The 23,768-nt window shown below is 47.5% G+C and overlaps 1 protein-coding gene across 6 annotated transcripts in view; it reads left to right on the forward strand.

Moving 5' to 3' along the window:
- The first annotated feature begins 957 nt into the window (after positions 1 to 957).
- The window catches only part of CAMK2G (calcium/calmodulin dependent protein kinase II gamma), a 126,081-nt gene continuing 103,270 nt past the window's right edge, over positions 958 to 23,768 (forward strand). For 2 of the 6 annotated variants that reach the window (XR_012044022.1, XM_072871673.1), the window contains exons 1-2: positions 960 to 1,237; positions 3,083 to 3,177. Coding sequence is in view for 5 of the 6 variants with exons in the window: in XM_072871673.1 (XP_072727774.1) it covers positions 1,173 to 1,237; positions 3,083 to 3,177 (160 nt within the window). In the remaining variant the exon portion in view is untranslated. Of the gene's footprint in view, positions 1,238 to 3,082; positions 3,178 to 23,768 lie in introns of all 6 variants that reach the window. The other 4 variants (XM_072871675.1, XM_072871676.1, XM_072871677.1 and 1 more) reach the window with 4 other exon arrangements.

Below are 23,768 nucleotides of genomic sequence, written 5' to 3' on the forward strand. Positions count from 1 at the left end.
TGTCTTCTGCGTCCAAGTCCCATCACCATGAACCATACGTGTGCGTGAACGCCGGGTCTCATTCTTTAGCAGTTTCAAGCCATTTCGCGTGTTACCACCCTACCTCTGCACCAGATGGTTCATTTCCTCGGGGACTCCCACACTCACCCCCCCTAAGGTCGGGCACCGCCTGACAGCGCTGCCCGCTCGGGAGCGCGCCGGGCCCCACTTCGAGGTGGATCAGGAGAAGGACCTGGGGCTCCGCTTCCCCCTCTCGCGGGGGGCAACGCAGCGCCGGGTCCCCTGCGCTGGGCGGCGGCCTGAGGCTGCGGCCAGGGCGGGCGGCGGCGGCCGGGCGCTGCCTCTTCTTCCTCCCCGCGCCTCCTCCTCCTCCGCCGGCCGGAGCGGGCGCAGAGCGGCAGGGAAAGCCGGGCGGCAGCTGGCGGGCCGGGGCACGCAGGGGCCGGGTCGCCCGGCACTAGCCCCGCTGACGTGCGCCCAGGGGAGGGCGGCGGCGGCAGCAGCCTCCCCTCCCGCTGCACGCAGGAAGTTTATCCGGCCGCGGCTCTCCCCGCCCCGGGCGCTGCGGCCCCGGCCCGGCGCCCCCGCGGGGGGAAGTAAGAGAAATACTCCCCGGTGCGCCCGCGGGGGGAAGTGAGAAAAATACTCCCCGGTGCGCCGGGCCGGGGGTCTCCTGCCGGCCCGGCAGCCTCCCAGCCCCTTGCGGAGCGCAGCGGGTGGGGGGCGAGCCCGCCGCAGTCTGCCCGCCCTCCGTGCGCGGGGGCGCGGACTGCAGTGCCCGCTCCGGCGGCCGCGGGCGGGGGGAGGCGGCCGCGCCCCGCCTGCAGCCCCCCGCGCGGGCGGCGGTGGCGGCGCTGCGGACGCCCCGGGAGCGCCCCCGGCGGCCACACCCCGCGGCGGGCCGGGGCCGGCGAGGGGCGGAGGGAGGGGGCCGGCGCGGGGTGTCTCCGAGCCAGTTCTCGCGGTGCTGGCCAGGCTCAGCCTCCTTCCCCTCCCCGGCGAGCGGTGACTGTGCACGGCGGAGCGGCGAGCGCCGAGCCGGGCGCGGGGGGAGCCCGCGCCGCCCCGCCGAGCCAGGAGGGAGGCCGCCGAGCAGCGCGCCCGCCCGCCCCGGCCCGTCCCGGCCGCCCTGCCCCATGCCCCAGCGGCGCTGAGCCTCCCGCAGCCCGAACATGGCCACCACGGCAACGTGCACCCGCTTCACCGACGAGTACCAGCTCTACGAGGAGCTTGGCAAGTACGGAGCCCGCTGCGCGCCCCGCGCCGCGCCCCGCCGCCCGCCCCGGCCCCGGGACCCGCCGGCGCTGCCGGGAGCCCTGTGCCGGCGCCCCGGCTCTCCCGGGAGCCGGAGGAGGATTAGCTGCCGCGCCGTAATCCTGCTCTCCAACCCCCCGTCCGCCCCAGCGGCATCGTCGCTGGAGGGAAAGGTGTTTCTGCGCCCCTGGGTCGTCCCCGCCGCTGGATGGGGTGTCCCCGCAGCCCGCCTCGGGCTGCGCGCTCCTGTTGCACTCCGGGACTTCCTTTCTTCCCCCCTTGCCCTTCTCAGGACCGGGCTGCCGCGTTCTCCTCCCCGCACCGTCTCCCCGCTACACGTTGCCGTTCCCTTCAACTGTTTCTGCGCCGGGGCACGGCACTGTTACTGCTACTCCGCGATGCTTCGGTCCCCACTTCCTTGTCCCTGTGAAAGGACCAGGTGCTGCTGCACCGCGCTTCTCCCTCCCTCTCTCCCTCCCTCTCTCCGCACTTGTCTCTGCATTGGCAGACCTGCTGCTGCACCCTAGGACAGGGCTTTGCAGGGGCACCCTGTGGGACAGGAAAGCAACGTAGCAACGGCCACGGTGGGATTATGGGGACGGTGCTTTCCTGGGTACCGCTGCTCTCCCCCTCCCTCCCTTCCTGCACCAACTGCTGGGCTCTGCTGCATCTCTTCGCTCCAGCCCAGTGTCCCCGTCCCTCCCCATGCTGCTGCAGCTGTGTGTCACCAAGCCCGGGCCCCAGTGCTGGTGCTCACCTTGCTGCCTATTGGTTTGTATGTAGAGGTTGAGGAAGGGGAGAAAAAGGCAGGACTCTGCAGTATTGGGAGGATTCAAGCTATTTTAGGCTCTCTGTAGGGCTAACTGTCTTGTGGGGCCCTTGTGCAGCTTCTGTTCCCCTTTCTTACACTTCAAATATGTACATTTGTCCATAGACACAGGTTCGTGTTCTGGGTCTGCAGGACTTAGAATTTTCTGCCAGTTTTCTCTTATTCGTCCTTTTCCCCTTTTCAGATCTTTCCTGTAAAGCCAGTTGTTATTCTTTTCCCACCCTGTTTTGTTGTGGTTTTTTTTTTTTTTTAAAGGGATGGCTTTCAAGCATTCATCTGTGTAGTCCTGTAGATTTTGAGTCCCTATCTTTTGCCTTGGTCTCTATTGTATTATCTCTTTTTTTGCTCACAGAAATCCTTCTTCCCTCTCTCCCAGACCTCTTCTCCAAGTGGCTTTTTGGAGTAGTTATAATAATATCAATAGTTCCAGCTTGAGAAAATGTACAAAGCCTGATAGCTTCCTACTCACTTCATTAATAGGTACATGCTTATCCCATTTTGCAGGTGGGTAGAGAGATGTAAGAGAACTAGTAACTTCTGCAAAGTGTTGCAGCGATTTTGTGACCAAGCTGGCACGTGAACGTGGGAGAAATGAGTCCTGGTTGTCTGATGTAACTGCTGGGGATACTGGCTTCGGGAGATGGACTTATGGCTAGTGGTTGCAGCGTCGTTCTGGGCTGCTTGTCTCCCGTTCATCAATCTCTTCATGTTCTGTTTGTGTGCCTGTACGGTCCCTCTCTCCCTGCACAGTGTGCTGTTCTTACTGCACTGTCTCTGAGGGGGCTTGAGGGGTCTTCAGGAGGCTTGAGTACCATATAGACTAGGTTTTATTTGCTGATCAGACAGCATGCACTGTTCGTCAAATTCTCATGTGCTGTTTCCCTCATCTGTATGTCTTCTGCCCTGTCCTTAATCTGGTCCGCTCTGGGGATAGAGATTGCTGCTACTGTATTCTCATTTTCAGTTTCATAGCTCCTGCCCTCCTCATTTTTCTTCTAGGGGAGCCTTCTCTGTGGTCCGCAGATGCGTAAAGAAAAGTTCATCGCAGGAATATGCTGCAAAAATCATCAACACCAAAAAACTGTCAGCCAGAGGTTAGTGTCTCAATCTACCCTTCTTCCTTTTATTAATAGAAAATACTTCACTGGAGTTGAAGCTGTAATAAGTTTAAGGGACCTGAAGTTGCTTGTCTCAGTTGTTATTTCAGCATTTACAAAATGATTGAGTTGTGTGGCAAAGGGGAGATTGAAAAGAGGTAGTGTAGGATGATAGAAAAATTAATGTTTCTGGAAATGGATACTCTGTGAAGTTATGTTGTCTTTTTTTCTTTTTGAGATCTTTTTTCTGCAAGCTGAGATAGAGGTATGTTTATAGAAGATTTATCTATGTGTGTATGTACCGATCACTCATAATAAAGAGAAGTGTTGCAGACTGATTTTGCTGAATGTCTTTTCTACCTAGGAGATCTGTCTTACCAGAACAGATGTGATTTTTTTTTTTTTTTTTAAGGATAAATGCTATATGCCTTGGTCCTTTCATGCTGTAGTTAAACGTGGTGTGTTTGGAAACTAGCAAGTTTGCCTTCAAAGGCAGAAGTAGGTTGGATGGAGAAACCTTGTGAATTTGACTTCTCAACAAATTAGAACAAGTATTTTTTGCTATCGTTAGTCCTGAAACCCAAAACCTGAAACCAGACTGTAGTCTTATGAAAAGAGAAAAAAATCTTAACTCTTCCCCCAAGCTGTTGGTCTTCTGTTTTCCAGGAACGTATGTATGCACAAAGGGTAGTGTACCTTGTAGTATGCAGGGAACATGTATCTTCTAGTGTGTAGGGAATCCCTTACAAGGTTTAAAGTTGCTTTGCGGGTGGGGTGGATGAAGGGAAGAATGAGAGAAACTGAACTGTGGTAAAAGATGGTGAAAGCAGAGAGTGCAACAAGTTGAGATGCCACAGGCGACTTTCTAGAAGAGGTGAACAAGTCCTTAGAGGCCTTTCAGATTTGACAAAATTAATGTATTAGGCCCTTGACTGTCTTGCTAGTTGAATAGATGGCTTAGTAGGGGGGTTGACTGAGAAATGAAAAAAAAGCAGGAGGAGGAGCGAAATTATCTTGATAAATGATTTAGAAGTGAAGAATGTTTTGCCTAATCCCTATAAAAGAGGAAAATAAAATATGTATTCTCCTTTTTGCTGGAATACGAAATGTGATGGTAAGAGCAGAAGACGGCTTGAAGAATGGTGCAAAATTTCCATTTACTGTAGTTTGCATGGAGAGGTAGTGTCAGAAGTAGTGTGTGCTGTGAAGGTTGATTTGGTTGTTTTGTTTTTTTTTTTCACTTGTGGAAATAAGCATATGTGATAATGTGTTCTTCGGTATCTAGCCTGAGTGAGGTCATGTTGGGGACCATCCAGCGGACCCCTAGATTGTTTAGGAGGTGACTGCAGATCCTGTGAGTATTGGTGTCCCCTCCATGGTCAGGTGACAATGCCCGCTGATGTAGGTGGGATTGAGTTCAAAATTAGTTCAGCTTAATACGGGAGAGGTTTGAAGGGTGGCTTTGCTTTGCTTTGACGGCCATTAATGCTGTGTTCGCTCCGCAGAGTTCCCAATCCATCCTGTCACAAGGACTAAAGCTCAGGAGAGCCATCTTCTCAGATGCTAGTGGACACAAGCCTGCTTAGAGAAGGGAGGGGGTAGCTTGATACACTGATTGCGAATGAGAAACCATTTCCTTACAAAGGAGGTGGTATTGAAATTAACTCTGGAGATAAGAAAAATGGGGAAAACTGCAGGATGAATAGAGTTGAAACAAAATTCAGAAACAAGTTAGCAGAAGTCCAAAAGTAGCAGGAGAAGTGATTGAGTCAGTTGTTAAGTGTTTGGGCACCTAATGAGTTACAGAGGGAGCAATATATAGATTCTGATTGTTTTTCATATTAAGTTGATGACAGTTTTATGACCCAGCAAGTAGGAAAAAGTACGTATGGGTGAATACAGGCCATGTTTTGATCTACTACTTACTTTCTAGATTTCATACCTTCCTATAAATAAAATACCTTGAGGATACTAGCCTGGTCCTCAGCTACATAACTTGAGGCAGCCGGCAATGATTTACTTACCAAGGCATTGGTTAGGTAGAGGGCAAGTGTGGGGAGAGCCAAGAAAGGAAATGGATGTTTCTGCTCGTACAGAAGAATATCAGAAACAAGGGACTGATCAGGTTTTGTTGAAGTCTTATCCAAGGACTATAGAATCTGCATTTACAGTGAAAAGTGGATGGTGAGTTCAGCTGAATATATAGGTTCCTCAGTTATTCCAGCTGTGTTTGCTGATAGCTCAAGTGGTTAGTACAAAAAGGGACCGAATATTTTGATAGAACTTAGTGAATTCACCTTGGAATAGGTCTCTAAAGCACTGAAGGAAAAATGCGTGCTATTTAGACATTACAGCTGTAAATCAGTGATTAGGGAGATTCAATTCAGCAACCTGAAAATGAAAGTCTCAGGGAAAGGCATTTTAGAAAGCTGTCTCCAGCAGGAGGAGAATTATGGCGTTAATTCTGCAGTATCCTGGATATATGCTGCCTGATGTTTCCTTTCCCTGAGCTGGCACCTCTTCCTGGGGAGGCCATGCCTCTGCCCAGCAATACATACGCACGGGGCTCTCCTGCACACCCAACTCCATGCCTGCAGGTTAACCCACCCTTCTGACCTGCCTCCTGCGTTGTTGGTTTTCATCTAGGCTTGGTCACAGTGCCAGAATATTCCCTCATGTGGGAACACCCTGCCCCTCTCCAACTTAAGCATAGCTACACTTAACATTTTGTACCTTCTCTAGCACAATTCGAACCCGTATAGATACGTGATGTAGTAACTGCTACTTCAAAAGCCAGCATCTTGCTGCTTCACAGAAGTTTTGCCTGCTGTAGTGCTTCCCTTGATTATGTCCAGGGAAATGGTAACAAAGCCTTGCTCTTCTTCTGCAGTACTTCTTGTTACCTTTATTTTTCAAGACTCTTGATGAAGAAATACTAGATAGCTGACTGGGAAGTGCTGAATAGCTTGCTGTACGTAGCTGAAAAGGAGGAAGAGGAACACTTCAGGGTGAATTGTATGTGTTTAAAGGGTTCTGTATTACTTGACATGTTTATCAAACTGTTTTCTTAAAGCAGTAAAGAGTTGAAGAGGCATGGTGCTGTTACAGGGCTTCTCTGTGAAAGCAAGGAGGATGAATGTGGTGCTGGTCTTTGTGAAGGGCAGTCCTAACAGCTTCAGTCTAGTAAGCTTCACCCTTTGTAAAACATGAAGTCAGATGTTGAGAGGAGAGTCTCTGTTTCTCTATTGTCTGGGATTTTTCGATGCCTGTTCTCTGTCTTTTTTTAATAAATCATGTTAGTAAGAGCTGGTATAGATTAAAATTCATATTTCAGCTTTAATGAAGTATTTGCTATTATTCATATTGTGTTGATGCTTAGGACTGCCCAGTGAAGAGTATGCCAAGAACTTTAATGTTAAATAGGGGCCAAATGCTTGTGGGAAGGGAGGGGAAACAGACTTCACCTTAGTCAGCGTTCAGCTGACATATAAGAGCAGTGGTTATTACACATGGGGGAAATGCAATGCTTCAGTCATCTGAAATTCCTATGGGTAAAAGCACAGGCTTTTACCGCAGCTATGGGCAGAGGGAAGTAATAACTGTAATTTTTTGGAAGTTGTCTTGTGGGTGTCACCAGAATACTTTTTGGACATGAAAATTCATAGCAAGTAGTGCTTCAGTTCCTGGGCAGCAGTGAAGTTCAAATAAAGTAAAATTGCTTGCAGTGATCAAAAGGATCAAGAGAGAAGCAGTAGCTTTAGTAGCAGTAGGGAAATATCCAGGATTTGACTCTCCAGCATATACTTTAAGAGATAGTCCTGCATTGGAAAGAGGTCGGCAGAGCTCTACCCTGGGATAATTTTTAGGATGTTGTTTATACCAAACAGTATATAGTGATCCTACCACATGCATAGGATTTTTGGCCCTTGTTTTTTAGGTGTGTGGGGGGAGAAATCCCTGTGCATTACATCTATTGTTAACTTTTTTTTGCTGCTGAAAATCTGTATCTTTCAACTCGTGCAAATGATGTCTCTTGATGAAAAAAATGAAGAGCAGCTGTCTTGGAGGTTAGAGCGCTTCACTGCTTTCTCCTTACTGTGGCTTTGCTCTTGCCCGTGGAATAAAGAGGTGGATTCTCTCCCTGTTCTCCATCTTTCCAAATTTGTAAACCAGATCAAAATTTGCAGTCTACCTAGTTATTTTGTTGTTGTTCCTGTAGGAGGTTATGTGGATTCTGGGAGGAGCAGGGAATTACTTCTGTGTATCAAACCCTGTCAGGAAAACAAATCTCTCTTTACACTTCTGACTCAGCATTTTTTTCATGCATCTCTCTTGTCCTGGCTTTCAGTTCTGTAGTTGTTGCTGATTTGGGCTTTACGGTACGTTTTGTTGGAGGTGTCAGTAGTAGTTTCCCCGGACACTGAAACGTTGAGCTTGAATGGTGCAGAGGAAGTTGAGCAGCATCAGTCCCTAACCTCTATCTTCATCTGCTCGTAAATGTTGTTAGCCAGCATTTGAGTTAGGACTCTCTTGGACCGCTCTTGTGGCTGCCAGGTTTAAAGTTCCCTGTGGGCTACAGCGCACCTGCTTGAATTAGATGCACGCAGCGGTGGTGCACTGCAGCCTGGCGAATCGGCTCTGTGTGAAAGCAAGGAAAGCCCAGCACACCGGCCACAGATGGCTGAAGCACAAATCCGGACTTGTGTAGAAATGTCCTGTAATAGGTGTCCTCTGCGTGTGCCTGTGTTTGTAGGTTGGGGACAAATGTCCTTTCTTGCAGAGGTCGGCATATCAAACAGTGTTGCTCAGGTGTACTTGCTGACCAGCCAAATCAGGTCTGGTCATTTGGTGTGGGAGAGGAGCTGCCCTTCCTGCAAGGATGGGCCTTAGGCTGAGTGTGAAGCGCTTCGCTGCGCCCCGGCTCCTCCTCCTCCTCCTCCTCCTCCCCTCTGCCGCCTGCGAGGAGTCCAAGAGATGCTGTGGTTAACAGTTGGACTCGGTGATCTTAAAGGTCTTTTCCAACCTAAACGATTCTATGATTCTATCATCAGCTGCAGTGATGGCTGGGGATTTTTTTGGAGGTCCTTGCGCACGTGGAGGGATGCAGGGAGCAGAGCAGAGAGCGCTGCACCCCCCCGGAGCGGTGTGTGCAGCTGGGGGCTGCCCGGTGGGGCGACCGTAAGGGGCTGCGGGCTGCGGGAAGGGGGCTGCAGGGGAGGAATCGGTCGGTGGGGTGGGTGCGTGGATAGCGAGTTGCCGAGCTCTCTGCTTTGCACCGCAGCACACATGCGTGTGGCGGGGGGCTGCTCTGCTGATGTCAGAAACTGCAGCCCTCCACCTCCGCCAGCAGCCTGCCTCCCCCCCCCCCTCCTCCTCCCCACCTCTGCCTGCAGCCCTGCTGAGGGGAAGAGGGGCTCAAGCGGTATAGTCACTAGGGGAAATTTCACTGGAAGAGGTGTTTGGAGAAGAGGAGGGGTGTGTATAATAGGAGAGACCCTGACCTTGGAGGAGAGGCTAGGGCTGGGAGCTTGGCAGGGGGCTGCCAGGGGTCAGCCTGGCTTTTTGCCTGCCCCTACACACCGATGCGGGCAGGAGAGCACCCTGGCATGAGTGCCAGCGGAGATTGGCAGGGTGGCGAGCGGTGGAAGCCTTGCTTTTGCTGTGGCTCGCTATGGCCAGAAGCTGGCTTCCTCCCGCTGTGGATGTCAGTGATGGCTGGGGTTACCCCAGGTTGCCTCTCAGTTTACACTGTATATTTTATAAAGGAGCTGGAACAGAGCAGACAGGATTTCAGCTCGTGTCTGTCTTCTCAGTGGTCACATTGAGTATTAAATTTCAAGCATTAACAATGGGGGGGGCAGTGGGCACACAGATTGGGCAGGAGTTCCTACAGCCTCGTGTGAGGTTGGAGAAAGGGGCTTGGCGAGAGAGTCGGGTTTCTTGTTTTCCCAATATAAACTGGATTTGTGTATGGCAGAGATGTGAATAGACTAACTCCTGCATGTGTCCCGAAGCCCTTGGCTCTAGAGCATTTACCCTGATCAGCAAGCCATGATTGAACTATTTCCAGGTGTCCCTCCAATGAAGAGCAGGATGTTGAGCACACTGTAGATATTTGGGGCAGGGAGAGCTACTTGAATTTCTTCTAAGAAGGGTCCAGTGCAAAAGCTGTGGGGTTTATTTGTTGGGTTTGGGGTATAGCATAGAAATTTCACTGCCTCCAAATTTAATCCTTATCTAGACAGTGCCAAAACCATCACTGCTAGGGAGGACTCATCTGTGGATCATAAAGAAACTTCTGAAGAGTGCTTCCCCCTCTTCTGCCATCCCTCCCCCCTAAAAAAAAGGCGGGTTAACACCACTGTTCGAAGAGAGGACTATGACAGTCTTTTTGTTCCCTTCCATGTCCTGGAAGTATTTTAGTTTTTCTGGCCCTGCAAATTGGGTGAAGACAATTTTTAAAGGGGAAGCATGCTAATGTAAAAATCTCTGACCACTGTGCCACCTGTGTGCTTCACAACCCTGACAACCAGGGCATCACCCCTTTTTTATTAATCCTGGCCTGTCACCTGTTTTGGTGTTTCACGTGTGGTTTTTTTTTCCCCTTTGTTCTTGAAAACTCCTGATTTTCACCAAGACTTTAAAAAAAAAAAATGTTAATTTGCCAGTGTTTGACTATAGAATGAGCTATTGCTGTTGGCTTGGCTGGGGGGAGAGGGCAATATCAGCTGGCACCAGGATCACCAGCACAGGAAAGAAGCCTGCAACAGACGTGATGTCAGTGCTCAGAGCAGTCATCCTGGGGGAAGCAGAGGTGCATTGGGTTCTGATGGGCAAATGCATACTTAAAATTTTAGGGTGGTCACTGGAATTTTTTTTTTTAGTGTATAGAGGAAATGTCAAGCTATAACTTAAACAACTGTAGTTCCTGCTGGCCCTTATGACAGTAGGCTTAGTGCTTCAAAAGACGGGGTCCTGTGAGTTAGGCTGACCTCAGGTTCCTTTTTGTACCTTCTTAAATTTATTGTCTATTTAAATATAACTGTATGCTTCTGTTATGGCTCCCCAAGCATTCTGGTATTGCTGCCTACATGATTTTTGGAGAACAGTAGCAGAATACTTCTGAAGAAATGGGCTGGCAGTATCTTAAAAATCAGCTTTTTGAATAATGAGGGTAGCTGAAGATCAGTGGGGCATGGATTTAGCTTTCTGGAGAAATTGAGCGTATAGTTGTAAGATTTTGATTCCTCAAAGCTTTTTCTACCTATTACTCTCTGTCTCTCCTTCTTTCTGTTTTAATTTTGAGTTTGTTTTCAATGTTCAGTTGCGTCTCGTGGAGCAGTTACTTTAACCAGTAATTGTATAAATCTGTAATGCTTTGATTGAAAACAGCCCTTTAGTAATGCTGCTTTACCCTCCTCCTTTCCTCCCAGAGAATATTGCAGAATTCCTGTTGCTCCCACCTGTTAGATGAGCAGACTGGGGAAGATGGTGGTTGATGCAAGCAGCTGATTCCTGACAACGCTGAGAATAATTCAGGGATGTAAGAAGAGCTGGTTAATGTTGTGTCTTGCCTTTTTATGACGGGGTCAGGAAAGGAGGAGATAACTGTGGCTTTACTCCTGGTGTTGGGATCCGTCTCGCTCTGCTCCTGGCAGAGTCAGAAGGAGAATTCCCCGTCTCTGAGATGTGAGTTGAGTAGATGTGATGACCTTTCAGAGAATGCGTGTGCGCGTATGGATGTGATACTGTACTCTCAGCACTTTCGCGTTGTGTTCCTGAGAGCACGAGTTACATATCTCTCCGAAGCGGTGACCCGCTGTCCTGCTGCTTCAATCCAAAGTTCCCATCTTGAGCTAGCCATCGTCCAAGCACCTGCAGCTCTGGGCTGTCTTGTCTTTCCCGTGGCTGGAGTCTGCTTATCAGTGACACTGGGACAAGTCCAGGTTAGTGTCCCCCTTCTGAGAAGGGTGCTAGCTAACCTCTTCCCGTTGCTGGAAGGCAGAGGTGGTTTGGCTGTTAAACACAAGACCCTTTTTCTCCAGGGCAGCAAAGGTAGCATCTCTTTGCAGTGCTATTGTTAGTGTGATTCTGTCAGAGTCCCAAAAATTGAGCTGAGAGCTGTTTTGGAGAAAAGAGTAGGCATTGTGGGACTGAGGACGTAGTTAATTTAAAAGAAAAACATAACCCATGCAAACACGTCTCTGGGGAAGGAAGGTGCCTGCAAAGATGAGCCTGGGAGTGGGCATAGCTCTTTGTAGGCCTACCGAGCCAAACACTAAATGGCAGAGAAGGCAGGGAGCGGCAGCCTGTCTGCTGTGGCAGAGCTGCTGGGTTATCTCTGGGGGCTGTTGCCATGATGACAGTGGCAAACAGGGACTGAAAAATTTACCAGATGCGTGTGAGCCAAAGGATTAAACTTTCTCATAGGAGGGAAGGGAGGGGAGGAGGAGGAGGAGGGCGGGTGATGATGTATTAACGAAGGGCAGCATCCTAGTGAGAAATACCAGGCTCGCTCTCCTATAGCCACTGGGATGGTGGGGGAGAATGTGGACTGGCATTCCTCCTCCAGTCTAAGCGCTGGGCAACGCTGCTCTGACAGATTCCCTCTTTGAAGAGAGGGTGAATGCACCCTGCTTTCACTGGGTAAATTGGCAGGATTTGCATTGTTTTGGCAGGTGAAATGTAAGCAGTGGGAAAAGATGGTGTCTCTTTCTTTTTTCGGCCTTTTTTTCTATTCCTTATACCCACAAATAACTATAGTTCTCTACCTCGTGCTTAGAGCTTTTCCGCATCAGAGTTGGTGCAAATAATGAAGTTTCAGTGTTGCCTGCAGGTTTCGGACTATCAAACGTGAAGCTAACCAGCCTGCACTAGTGTTATCTTGACACGCAAGGCTGTTGTCATTGAAAATGTCTGATGCAAAACCATGTCAGCACTATTAGGGCTAGTATAGGTCTTGACCCTGCATGCTGCTTTTGTCCCTGCTGGTTTCCCTTCCCAGAGCTGGAGTGGTGTCCCTGCATATCAGAGCTGATAGCATGGTGGGGAAGGCCTGGGTGGTGGGCAGGTAGTGTGTGAGAGAGGCTGGGCTTGGGCAGTTTTCCCTCCACTGGAGTCTGAGGGAAGTCCTATCACTACCCTGTGCTGCAGCCTCCTTTGTGGAGGTTGACCATTATAAGGACTGGTCCTAGAAGAATCGGTGATTTGCAGTTGGCTGGGGAGCGAGGAGCTGGTGAGGGGGTCTCTGCCCTCAGGGCCCCATAGTTCAAAAGGTGGTACCACTTGGTTGTTTGCAGTACTACAAGTTATCATGGTACCTTTTTGCAGACTGCTTCAGGAAAGACTTTTCTGGCTGTGCCCGGCAAACGTCTGAGCAGCAAGACACATACTAGCATAAAATGTTTGTCTGCAGACTTAGTAAGATAGAATTGTGGTAATTTAAAACTAGTTTCTTTCTAGAAGGGCTTCTTCAACTTAAAACATTTTATGTTTTAATGTCTCATTTGTGAAATGAGACATTAATATCTATGGAAATGAATAGTATATGTCTTTCCCACTAGCCCAAATCCCAGTGGGCTTTTTAAGCCCTTGTGAATACACGCTATGAGTAAGAACAAGGATGTTAAGGCTCCGAAGCCAGTTCCTGAAAGCTTGTGGAAAGGATTCTTTCCTTTCCCTTCCGTTACTTCCACTCCTCTTCTAGGCACCTGAGTTAGCTGGGGTAGGCTGCGGCTTTTCTAGTGGAGTAACTCAGTATTTTGATGTGCTTTATCTTCTGCTGTTACTGTGTCATCTGTGGTAAGTCGGTTGGTGTAGACTGTGGTGATAGCCATGAAGAGAGAGATGCCATTTCTTGATGTTGAAGACAACTCTCCTTTGAAGGAGCAGGTTTTCTCAGTCCCAGAGGAGCAGTGAGAAGAGAAGCAGTCTCACACAGCCTGAAGTCTGAGGTGAAAAAAGGAGGGAGAAGAGCTAGAAATCTTTAAACTTAAGTGCACTGTTTTCTTTCCTTCCTCAGAGCCCTCTTCTTTTACAGGTGGGACTGAGCATAAGGTAGCTCAAGAAGGTGAGTTTTACCCCGACTTCTCTCTTGAAGGAGATTATTTCCTGAACCTGTTGCTTTGTTCCAAACCTGCTGTACGTTCCAGAGGGATCTGGAGTTGGTGGTCTTGCTTCTGAGTGAGGGGTCGTCTTGTCTGTGCAGCAGAATAAAGTCCGTGTGTGAAGTTCCCTGCAGCTCGGGAGATGTGTGAGAGGTGTGTGTTGATCCTGCTGCAGTGCTTGCTGCTAGACACCTGATGTCATACACCTAACTTGAAATGTGACTTCAGAGGGGATAGTCTAGTGCTGTCTCTGGGACGCACTTACTAGATGCACATTTCAAATAGCATGGGTGCCCTGGAAGCTTTTGCAGGGAAAACAGCTTGTTAAACCTCTTCTTGTATTGGTCTCCGATGCTGGCCAAATATACTTAGCTTTTGTACTGTAGTGGAGCAGCTGCCATTCTGAAAATGTCCATGCGTATCTTGGGTCTTTTTCTCCACCCCCCCCCACCCCCCCCCCCCCCCCTTGTGTCAAAGCATGTAACATTTCATGGGTGATGGGCCAAGAAATCACCCAGGGTGGCTGGAGAAAAAATAGATGTGGAAGGAAGTTGTCTTTAGTGCCCCCTGTAACCCAGAGCGACTTGCTGGAAGGCTAATAGAGAGTATGGCCTGGTGATGCCAAGCAGGAGTTCTTTCTGTTGTTTGCCCAAAGAGTTGGTATGCTGTTAAGTTTAATTTTGCCTGCCTCGAGGCCTCTCCATGTAAGCTTTGGTTATCCAGTGTCCTCTTGTTGAGATTGTGTCGGAGAGATTAGAAGAGTTGAAGTTGTGCAGCTTTATTTTATAACTGGTGCCAGTGCAGAGACAAAGCTCGATCGTGATGGATGTGCTTCTTCAGTGCAAGTTAAAGTAGTGATTCATAGCTCTTGTGTTACTTTAAATATTCTTGGTTTTTGGACTGCAGGATTGAAAAGTGATTTCCAGCTCTGCCCATTTTTGTTTGACTTGTATGTCATCTGGCCTAGAATCTGCCAGCTCTGCAGATTAGGATACTGTGTTGAGTCTACTGCTTGTTATGAAGTTGCCCGGATTAAAATTTTCGGTGTTGCCTGATCAGTGCAGAGCAATGATCCACAGCCTTCTCTGTCTGAATTGCTCTTGCACTTAGTAAGGATGATGTAGAGGAGCGAAGTGTTGGTCAGCTTGTCCTTTGTGTGGAAGCACTTCTACAGCAGCAGACTGGGAGTCTAGCTCTCATAATGCACTTGTTTGTCTTCTCCAGACAGCCAAGTTCAGCATCAGAGATGTGAAAAAGGAGGAACAAGGTAGTTTGCTTTTTTGGTAACCATTATCAAATATTGCTGACAAGTCCAGGTGACTCTGGCTGCTGCTAGCAGTTTATGTTGCTGCAGAGCTGGTTACCCAGCTTTAAGGAAGCATATTATGCCTCGTTAGCTCTTGGTGGCTGTGTACACTTAGTTTCTTCAGTAGTCCCAAAGCTGAGCTTAAAAAGCTTTCCCTCCCACCACCTCACAAATGGTCAAGAAGTTTCTTGGCTTTCCTAGGCTTTTCAGCCTGCTCATCTCCCTGATAAAATATGAAATGCTAACTGCTGAAGTTTTTTCTCATTTGAAAAACACAGCTAAAACTCCTTCCCCATCTCGGAAATAAAACTCGGGTCTCACCAACGCAGTTAGCTTATCTGAAGGGGTGGTGGGGGCTGGCGTGGGAACAAGGAAAATGCAGCTCGACTGAGCCAGAGGAATTTTTATTCTTCCTTCTGCATCTCTGAATTCCTGGATCCTGCATTGCGGTGACTTGGCACTGCTGAGACCTGCCTCCCTGCCACACTGTTACCTTGTCTGCTAACCAGCTGTAGTCTTATATTTATTTAGCTGGTTCATCCAAACCCACTGGCACCTGATGTGATCAGCTGATGGGGAGGAGAAAGGAGCTTGTGTCCAGAAATGAGCTCACTTGGTGGGATTTCTCTTTGTTACGCTGTGCACTTCAGGACCCTCTGTGCACAGTGGGATCGAGACAGAGTCTCTGGAGTTCTTGCACAGGTTGCAGTCACTGTGTGTGCAGTGGAGAGGTCACCGGTATGGCTGTGTCACCTTCGGAGCAGCTCCGTGCCCTGCTGTCTCGCTTACTGCATGTCCACTTTAAGAGGGTTCATCTGCAATGCAGCTGTTAGCAGGGAAGTTCTGTAAATCAAGAGGGAGCGAGCACAAGCGAGCCTGCTGGGTCCTTCCCACAGCACAGGGAAACTGTTCAGAAAGACTTTTTGCAGGAGGAGGAGGAGGAGAAAGGGATGGCAGCACAGTGCTGGTGCTAGGAGCCCCCCCTTTCTGTGCCTGTGTCTGCACCAGCTGCTCAGGAGCTGGAAAATGTGTGGAAAAGCACAATGGGTAGCAGCCCTGGAACTGGAAAATCCTGTCATGCTTTTCCCCTCCTCACTCTGCCACAGAGTCTAACCAGGTGTTTGCTTAGGGCCAGTCCTGTCAGGATGTCTTTATTGCACACTCCCTTCTCACACAGGATGTCCTGTTACAATCCAGAGCTTGTGAGCTTCTTGCACGCGACTCAGAAGTGCACAGAGGCCTCATGAGTCGCAAGTTTATTACTGTGCCCTCCTCTGTTGCATGGGCTGTCAGAGCGACCACTTGCTGGTGCGAGGGGATGATGCCGGTGACCTGTAGGGATGCTGTGATGCCAGGGAGGAAGCCCGCAGGTGGAGTCGCAGGTGTTGTACCTGGCAGGCTGGGGGCTGCTGCTGGGCGACGTGGTACAAGGAGGAGAAGGAGAGGGGCCATGTGCTGCGGTCGCCCCGCTGCAAGTGGGGCAGATGCGCTGTCTGAGAGAGCTCTGCAAGGGTTGCAGCCCCTCAAGCGCATGTCAGGGAGGCTGACATTAGAAAGTATTCTGGGCAGACTTGGTTCTGGGTTTCTACTTCAGTTTCTTTATTTCCACTTGGGAAAGTATCTCCTATTGACAGTCATTGGTGATGCAGGAGAAATTGGTGTATGATTCACCACCTGCTTTTTCTCCTCTATTTGCTCTATGCCTCTCCTGTTTGCCTGGGCATTCGTTGTCCCTCTTGTAATAACTGAATTGTGCTAACCATGTATAAGCAATGTTCCCTCCCCTTTTGCCGGGGGACTGGCTGACTTGTTGTAAGAAGTTATTTTTAGGGTTTGCTTCCTGGGATATTCTACCCGTGGCCAGTTATGGTGATGAAAATGTCACTGAGATGCAGAAAGGACTCCCAACTCATTGCTAGCATGCCTGATCTTTCTGTTGTAAGGGTGTTCATGGGGGACGTGAGTCCCTTACCACTACATCACCTGTGATTAGGGAGACAGCCACAAGGACTGTGCAGCATGACTCCCTGTGGAAAGCACACTGAGCTTCCAGGGTGACAGATTATGTTGCAACTGAATTGGCCCGGGTGGGGGGGAGAAAAAGGAAAGGAAAAAGAAAAAGCCTTTCTTTGGTTGCACTGGAGTTGGTTTCTGCCCTTTTTCTTTTTTGTACATAGGGATGTCAGTGCTGCAGAGCTGTGTGTCGGTATACAGGGCTGTCCCTAACAGGCAATTTGCTCCTTGTATGGGATGTATTAGGTTGCACTGGGTTGCTGCCAAATGCCTAGACTAGAGGAGAAGGTATGTGCGTATTCTTTTTAAACACCTTTCCCACCGCAGATCTGCAGCTTGCAACACCTGAAAAAGTTGATCTTTATGGCAGCTATAGCTAGCAAAGCGTGAATGTAATAGGGGCAAATTACAGAGCCCAGCTGAACAAGGCTGTGGGTTGACAATATGCAGTCTCTGGTGCCAGTGTTGGCTTAAGGAGCACCTGCCTCTTTCTCTAGAGATGTCTGTTCCCTTCTCCATATCGGAGCCGGTCTCTTTCCTTTTCTGTTGCATCCCTTGGATGAGGGAACCAAGCTCAGAAGAACTCTTCAGTAAGGAATTATTGAAGTGGTGGGGATGGGAAGGCATTTGGTTTCCAGACAGGTTTCTCAGAGCAGCTGTGGAAGTGGTTGCTTGGGTGTAGCTCCGGGAACCGGGATGTCCTGCAGCTGGGACTGAGAAAAGTGCATGTGGAGTGGTGTGTTAGTGCACCAGACCGGTGGTGTGGAGATGGCTCTTGTGTGCCTGTACTGTACTCCTGGAAGAGGGCATGGGGAGCAGAGGCTCCTGAGTGGCTTTGGGTTGAGGTAGTGGGGAATATTAACTTGGTTTTCAGGCCTGATGCCATTGGGACCGGGAAGCCGGGTGGCTGTGGCGCAGGGAAGGTGGCAGCAGTCTCGAGGGGCTGGGCACTCTGCCTGTGCATTGTGGAGCCTTGCCAGCTGCCCAAAGGGCAGCCTGGTTACAGAAAGATTGGGAGACACTCCTCCCTGACTAGATAGCGTCTTCAAAGTTATCAGTGCTTAGAAACAGTTTTGTGTATGTTTTTAAGTAATCCTTATGTTTAAAGTTGTTTTAGTGAGTGGTAACTTTTCCTCTTAAAATGTCTTCTCACTCTCTCACTTCTATACAATACCTAGAAGTATCGGAGCACTTTGCATACACAGGATCAAGTTTTCAGACTCTTCAGGAGCTGGAGGCAGCTACTCTTCCCCCCTGCCTCGTGTTCCTAACTGCTGTGTGGACCTACTGATAGATGGTGCGTTTTGCCCTTCTATACAAAAGTGTTTTGGTGGCTCTGCTGTAGGCCATATCTGGTGTGCTGCGTATGTGCATTTTAAGTCTTCTCTCACTGAAATTTCTTGGTAGCCTGCTCTGTATTTACAGCTTGCTCTGCTTGATTTAAAGTTATCCTAAGTTATCCTAGTATCATTAGGGGAACTCAGTCTTAAAATAGATGGTTTGGCCTTTTTTTAAATTGTTCTAATCCTCTGAGACTTGGTGTTTCTTCTTGTCAGAAGAGCGTATTTCGATAGAGGTATTATCTCTTTTGGAGAGGAATCACTCAGCACTTGGGTGGAAAACCATTAATCCGTGCCCTCAAGAAAATTTTCCATTTAGTTTACTCCTCTTGTTCATGTCCCTCAAATACCAAATCAAGGCAGCATTTCCAGCATCCTTTACCCTCTCTCAATTGGTTGGAATAGCTAAAAAATAAGCGATGAATATAGGCTTGCTGTTGCGTGGACACAGGCCCCTCAGTGTGTCTCCTGCAGTGACAAATGGTGTTCTGCTGAATACCGGTATTAGGAGCATGCAGAAATTCTGTGTTTTTGTTTCCCTCCCGAGCTTCCATTATTTGGGTTCAAACATAGATTTCCTTGGTTCATTCAAAAGAAATCCAAGTGTTTGATGACCATTGGCTGCATTATCGTATAGCATTTTATTCAAGGGCTACATCATACCAATGCGTTGCTGGAAAACTGAGGGCTGGATGCAGTAGCTCTGCAGGCTTGGACAGCCCTGACAGTGACAGCTAAATTTAAGTGTGTTGGGGTTGTACGAGAGGGAGCCTGCGTAGCCCCTCCTGCACAGGACAGCCTTATAGTTTCTGTTCATACGTTGGTAAAGGTGGAGTCAATGCCAGGAACTTCCTCTTCCAAGTAGGGTTTTTCCCAGGGTTTTGTTAGAGACTTGTTCTCTCCTGTGGAAAGGGATGGGTGTTTAATCTTGTTCTCTAGGAGTTTGATTTCCCCCACCCCTTATCCTCCCAAAATTTGTTTTCCCCTACCTGAAAGAAGGTCCTTCTACTGCAATGTGCTCCTCTGTGCCACCAGGACAGTGTTCCTGCAGCTTTTTTTAGCCATGTACCCTCAGTCTTGCTTTGTTGTTCCCCCCATCAACTACGTAATGCATCAATAGCTTTCATTAAACATCCTTTATCCTCCCAGTACCGCTACTGGGCAGGGAAATATTAGCCCTGTTTTACACTTGGAAATACTGAGAGATGCAAATTTTAAAATGCTTTCCAGAACACTTGGCAATAAGCCATGATGAGTTAGGAAAAGAGTCCAAGTCATATTCTTTGCTAAAATACTGATAAGAAGAGTGTAGGTAGAAAAAAGACTGTGGGCATTTGACAGGAAAATAACATGGGCTAAAGCATGTAGTATTACGAGGAGTTGTAGTCTAGTTTGCTCGTTGTAGGAATAAGATTCTGGCGAGTTCCTTGTACTACTTTTCCCTCTGATTTGCTTATTGTTTATGGAATACAGCTCTGAAATATGTTACGTTGGGCATGCCTTTGGACTCTCTACCTTTCTGTTATTTTTCCGGGTGATAAGAGACTGTTTGAAAACTGGAGGTAATTGCTGTTGATAGAGAAGGCTCTTATACAGATGACAGTAAACAGCATGTTATTTTTTTGTGTGTGTTTGTGAAGACTAATCAGAAAAAGTAAAGGAGATCGCTCAGATATAAAATTGTTTCCTTGTATCAGTCTGTCCTGGTTTTGGCTGAGATAGAGTTAATTTTCTTCCTAGTAGCTGGTATAGTGCTGTGTTTTGGATTTAGTATGAGAATAATGTTGGTAACACGCTGATGTTTTAGTTGTTGCTAAGCAGTGCTTATACTAAGTCAAGGACTTTTCAGCTTCCCATGCTCTGCCAGGTGCACAAGAAAGCTGGGAGGGGGCACAGCCAGGACAGCTGACCCCAGCTGGCCAAAGGGCTATTCCATACCATATGGCATCATGCTCAGCATATAAACTGGGGGGAGTTGGTCGGGGGGCAGCGATCCCTGCTTGGGGACTGGCTGGGCATTGGTCAGTGGGTGGTGAGCAATTGCATTGTGCATCACTTGTTTTGTACATTCTTTTATCATTATTATTTTCTCTTCCTCTGCTGTCCTATTAAACTGCCTTTATCTCAACTCATGGGTTTTCTCACTTTTACTCTTCTGATTCTCTTCCCCATCCCACCGGGGAGGGGTGGGGTGGAGGGTGAGCGAGTGGCTGCGTAGTGCTTAGTTGCCAACTGGAGTTAAACCGCAACACAGTCATGACTACAGGAACGGGGACAGTAACATCTGCAATGGGTTGCTTTCTGAACTGAGTAAAAGTAAGGTGGCAAAAATGAAAACTTAGATCTCTAGGATCAGCAACTGTACCTAAGAGTGAAAATAAAAGCAATCTTATGACAATAATTTAGGTAAATTCTAAAATTGGCTGCATTTCAGGATCTGAGTGAAATGTGAAAATTTGGATTATGGGATGCTGTCAGGAAGCTGTTCCTGCTCCCCACTCGCTGTGTCTCTTTGGCTAACTAATCAGTCTGTTGGAGCAGAGGTTTCCTACCTCCTGGAGAATTTGTAAACATTCACATTAACGTATGGTTAAGGCGTTTGAAGTCTTTCCAAAGGGAACAGCTGTAGATGCACAAGGTATGCACAAGGTATACTGCTGCAAGCCCTCTTGATCATACGATAATGTCAAACTAATATGAAGTCTTCAAGAGTAGAACATCCTTTGCCACCCAGGGAGGAATAAAACCTTGGATGCGTTTAAGAAGATTACTGTTAGCTCGTCAGAAGGAATAATAAGAAGTTATGGGACAGAGCTGAAGACCTGTCATTAACTGAAAGCTGGTTCAGGGGAGGGAATAAAAAATGGGAGGGAATGACCAGAAAGCTATTCTACACTTAATAGCGTGTATGCTGGGTATACTGCTCTCATTTCAAATAGTGTCATTCAGCTTTTGTTTAGAAAGCAGTTAGAAACCATGCTGTGGAGGTGTTGGAAGGAGTACCCATGACTTGGGGAGAGGAGGGAAAAGGAAAATACTAGGGAGAGGTGGAATGTGATTAAGGTTAATTAAAGTGTGCTGTGAAAACTAGTTAGATGTTCTTGTGTGCCCTGTCTGTAATAAGAAACAAATGTGGTTATGCAACGAATTGAAAATTTATCTTTTCAATAATTCATTTCAAACTTGCTGCCTTGAGACAAATATCATAGATTGGAAAAAAGGATGAGAAACTTGTGTGTAATTAAAGTCGGCATATTTGGAGAGGAATTCTTTTTAAAAAGTAAAGGGCTTACAGACTTACTTCTTCAGGTTTTTTGTGTTTGGCACTGGGAGATTAATCCCTTCTCCCCTTTGTACAGGATGACTGGGACAGTCCTGAAACGTAGACCCGTGTGTGTCTTTTTTTTTTTTTTTTTTTAAATTGACAGTTATTTTCTCCATAATTTCAGAGAAGAATACAAGCTTCTGTTTGGAGATACACCCTTTCCTAGCACCACATCAGGAGAGTGGAAGATGGAGGAAGGGGTGGAGGTTTGACTCCAGCATTGGGAGTGATCCATCCTATAGCTTGATTTAAAAACAAACAATCAAAAAACAACAAACAAACAAACCCCCCCACACACAACAAAGGACATCCAGCCACTATCCTTTTTCAGTCTGTCTTTTCTGCCATCTGGCTGTCCTAATGTTCCAGCATGTTGTAAGGTGAATTGTTGTTATTCTACCTGAATTAGCAGGTTTCGGCCATCGTTGGTTATGGAATGCGAGACAAAATGAATTGGTAGTCTGGCAATGAGCATATATTAAATTTAGGAGCTGACAGTACTGCCCATCATGGCTTGACTTTCTCTGCTTTTGGAAATTGTGTTTGTCTTTGCACGTGAGCTTTGTTTTCTTAATCTTTAGCATGTTAGAATAATGTGTTGTGCTGCTGAGGACTAATGCTGGTGCATGGACCTATGCTAGTACTATCGCACGTAATGTTTTGGCTTCCTGGTTGCAAAGAATTTTTCTGCTAGCTCGTTGGGGGTTTTTTTGGTGGAGGGCAGGGGAGAAGATAGCAAAGGGAAATCCTCAAGAACAAGTAATGTAGCATCCCATGATGCTGTTTTTAGAAGTTCTGGGTGGTGCAGGTCTACATAAAAGGCACATAGGAAGCTTTTTTTTTTCCAGTTTTTTACCTCCTATGAAAAGGAATGTTAATACTGTAAAGGAGGATGTGAAGCACAGTCCTGCCAGGCTCAGTCCTGTGAACTGCCTGGATGTGGCACGTGGTTGAAAATAACTTTTTACACTGGAGCTATAAACATTGTTCTGCTGCTCTCTGTGGATGATATGCTCGTTGCCTCCAAACAAACAGGGTGTCTGTTCATTACTAGAAATTCAGGTTGATTTTTTGAATTGAAAAATATTTGAATCAAATCATGAAGAGTATGATATCAAGCCTTCTCTGTGGAAAATGATATTATAAGTTATTAGCCCATTCAATGCACAAGTTGTAGGGATATCAACTGTATTACTAACTGAAAGCCCTGGTGATTCTGCAGGTTTTGTGGAGCACTGAAACACTGCAACAAATTGGGTAGGTACTTCTCTGAATCTTGAGAGTGGGTTTTAACTATTGCCTGGGCTGACTCTTCTAGCAAGAAGCATGTCAGCTTCCCCTGTGCTCAGCAGCTCTGTAGCTTCATAAAAGTGAATTCTTGTACAGCCTTCTCTTTAGGCTTCCAAGAACACACATCGTTTCAGACTTTCAGCTGCAGTGAGAGTTCACTATCCACAGTCTGGCTGTTTGAGGGGGAAAAAAAAAAAAAAATATTTGTTCCTTTAAGTTGCTTATGTGCCTGAAATTTAAGGATGTGGTTGCATATCTTTATAAATCCATGATGTGATCACTAACCCCAAAAAGCTCTGAAAGTTTTTAAGTAAAAAAGAGGAGGTGGTGTGTTTTTTTTTCCAATTGCTGTGTTTTGAAATAAAGTGTTGTTTGTTTTTAAGTCATGAGGTGTACCTTACTTGCAAACTGGAGATCTTTAAAGCCATCCTTCTCTTAACTGTCAATTCATTTGGAATAACTGTGAACCCAAATGAAGGGCAAATAGTACTTGGTTTTGAATTATCGGTGTTTAGAGAAAGGCAAACTGTTTCCTTCCCTCCTGCCCTTGCCACAATAAGGGCATTGCTTTTGTGCAATGTAAACTGCATTTAGTAATGGTCTTGTGCTTAAGAGCTTCTAGTTAATGAGACCTATTAACAATAATGAAAAATGGCATTCTTAAAGTGCAGACCTAGTCAGAAAAATTATTCTCCAAGAATGACTGGATGGCTGCGTACTCTTTCTTGGCTTATTTAATTTAGGGGGTGGGGGAGGAGCACAGTCTTGGCTCTGAAACTAATTATTCTCGTACAAATGTGCCCATGATCTGCAGTTCCCGCTAGGGATTTGCAGGGCTGGGGCTTCTAGTGCTAAAGAGCTTCCCAGACTGAGCCTAGCTGAGGCTGGCGTAGGCTTGACTTTGCTTTCCCAAGCCTCAGCGGGAGTAGCAGTAGTAAACCCCAGCTTTTTGTCTGCTGGAATGAACACATCTGAGTCAGCAACACAGAGCAGTTGTATGGAGTAGGAAAGTGATGTTTTTACATAATTATTCATCTGGCTATGTTTGTGTTTTAGTGTGTTGCCACCTCCACATCATGTGCTGTTTTAGTTGGGAAGGATATGCATTGCTTTTCAATACGTGAATAATTCTGCTTAAGGAAAGGGGAGGATTATACAAAAAACCCCCCACATTCCTGCTTAGAAGCTGACATGAAAAGACTTCATGG

Source organism: Ciconia boyciana, chromosome 8 (genome assembly GCF_034638445.1).
Source record: "Ciconia boyciana chromosome 8, ASM3463844v1, whole genome shotgun sequence".
Lineage (NCBI taxonomy): Eukaryota > Metazoa > Chordata > Aves > Ciconiiformes > Ciconiidae > Ciconia > Ciconia boyciana.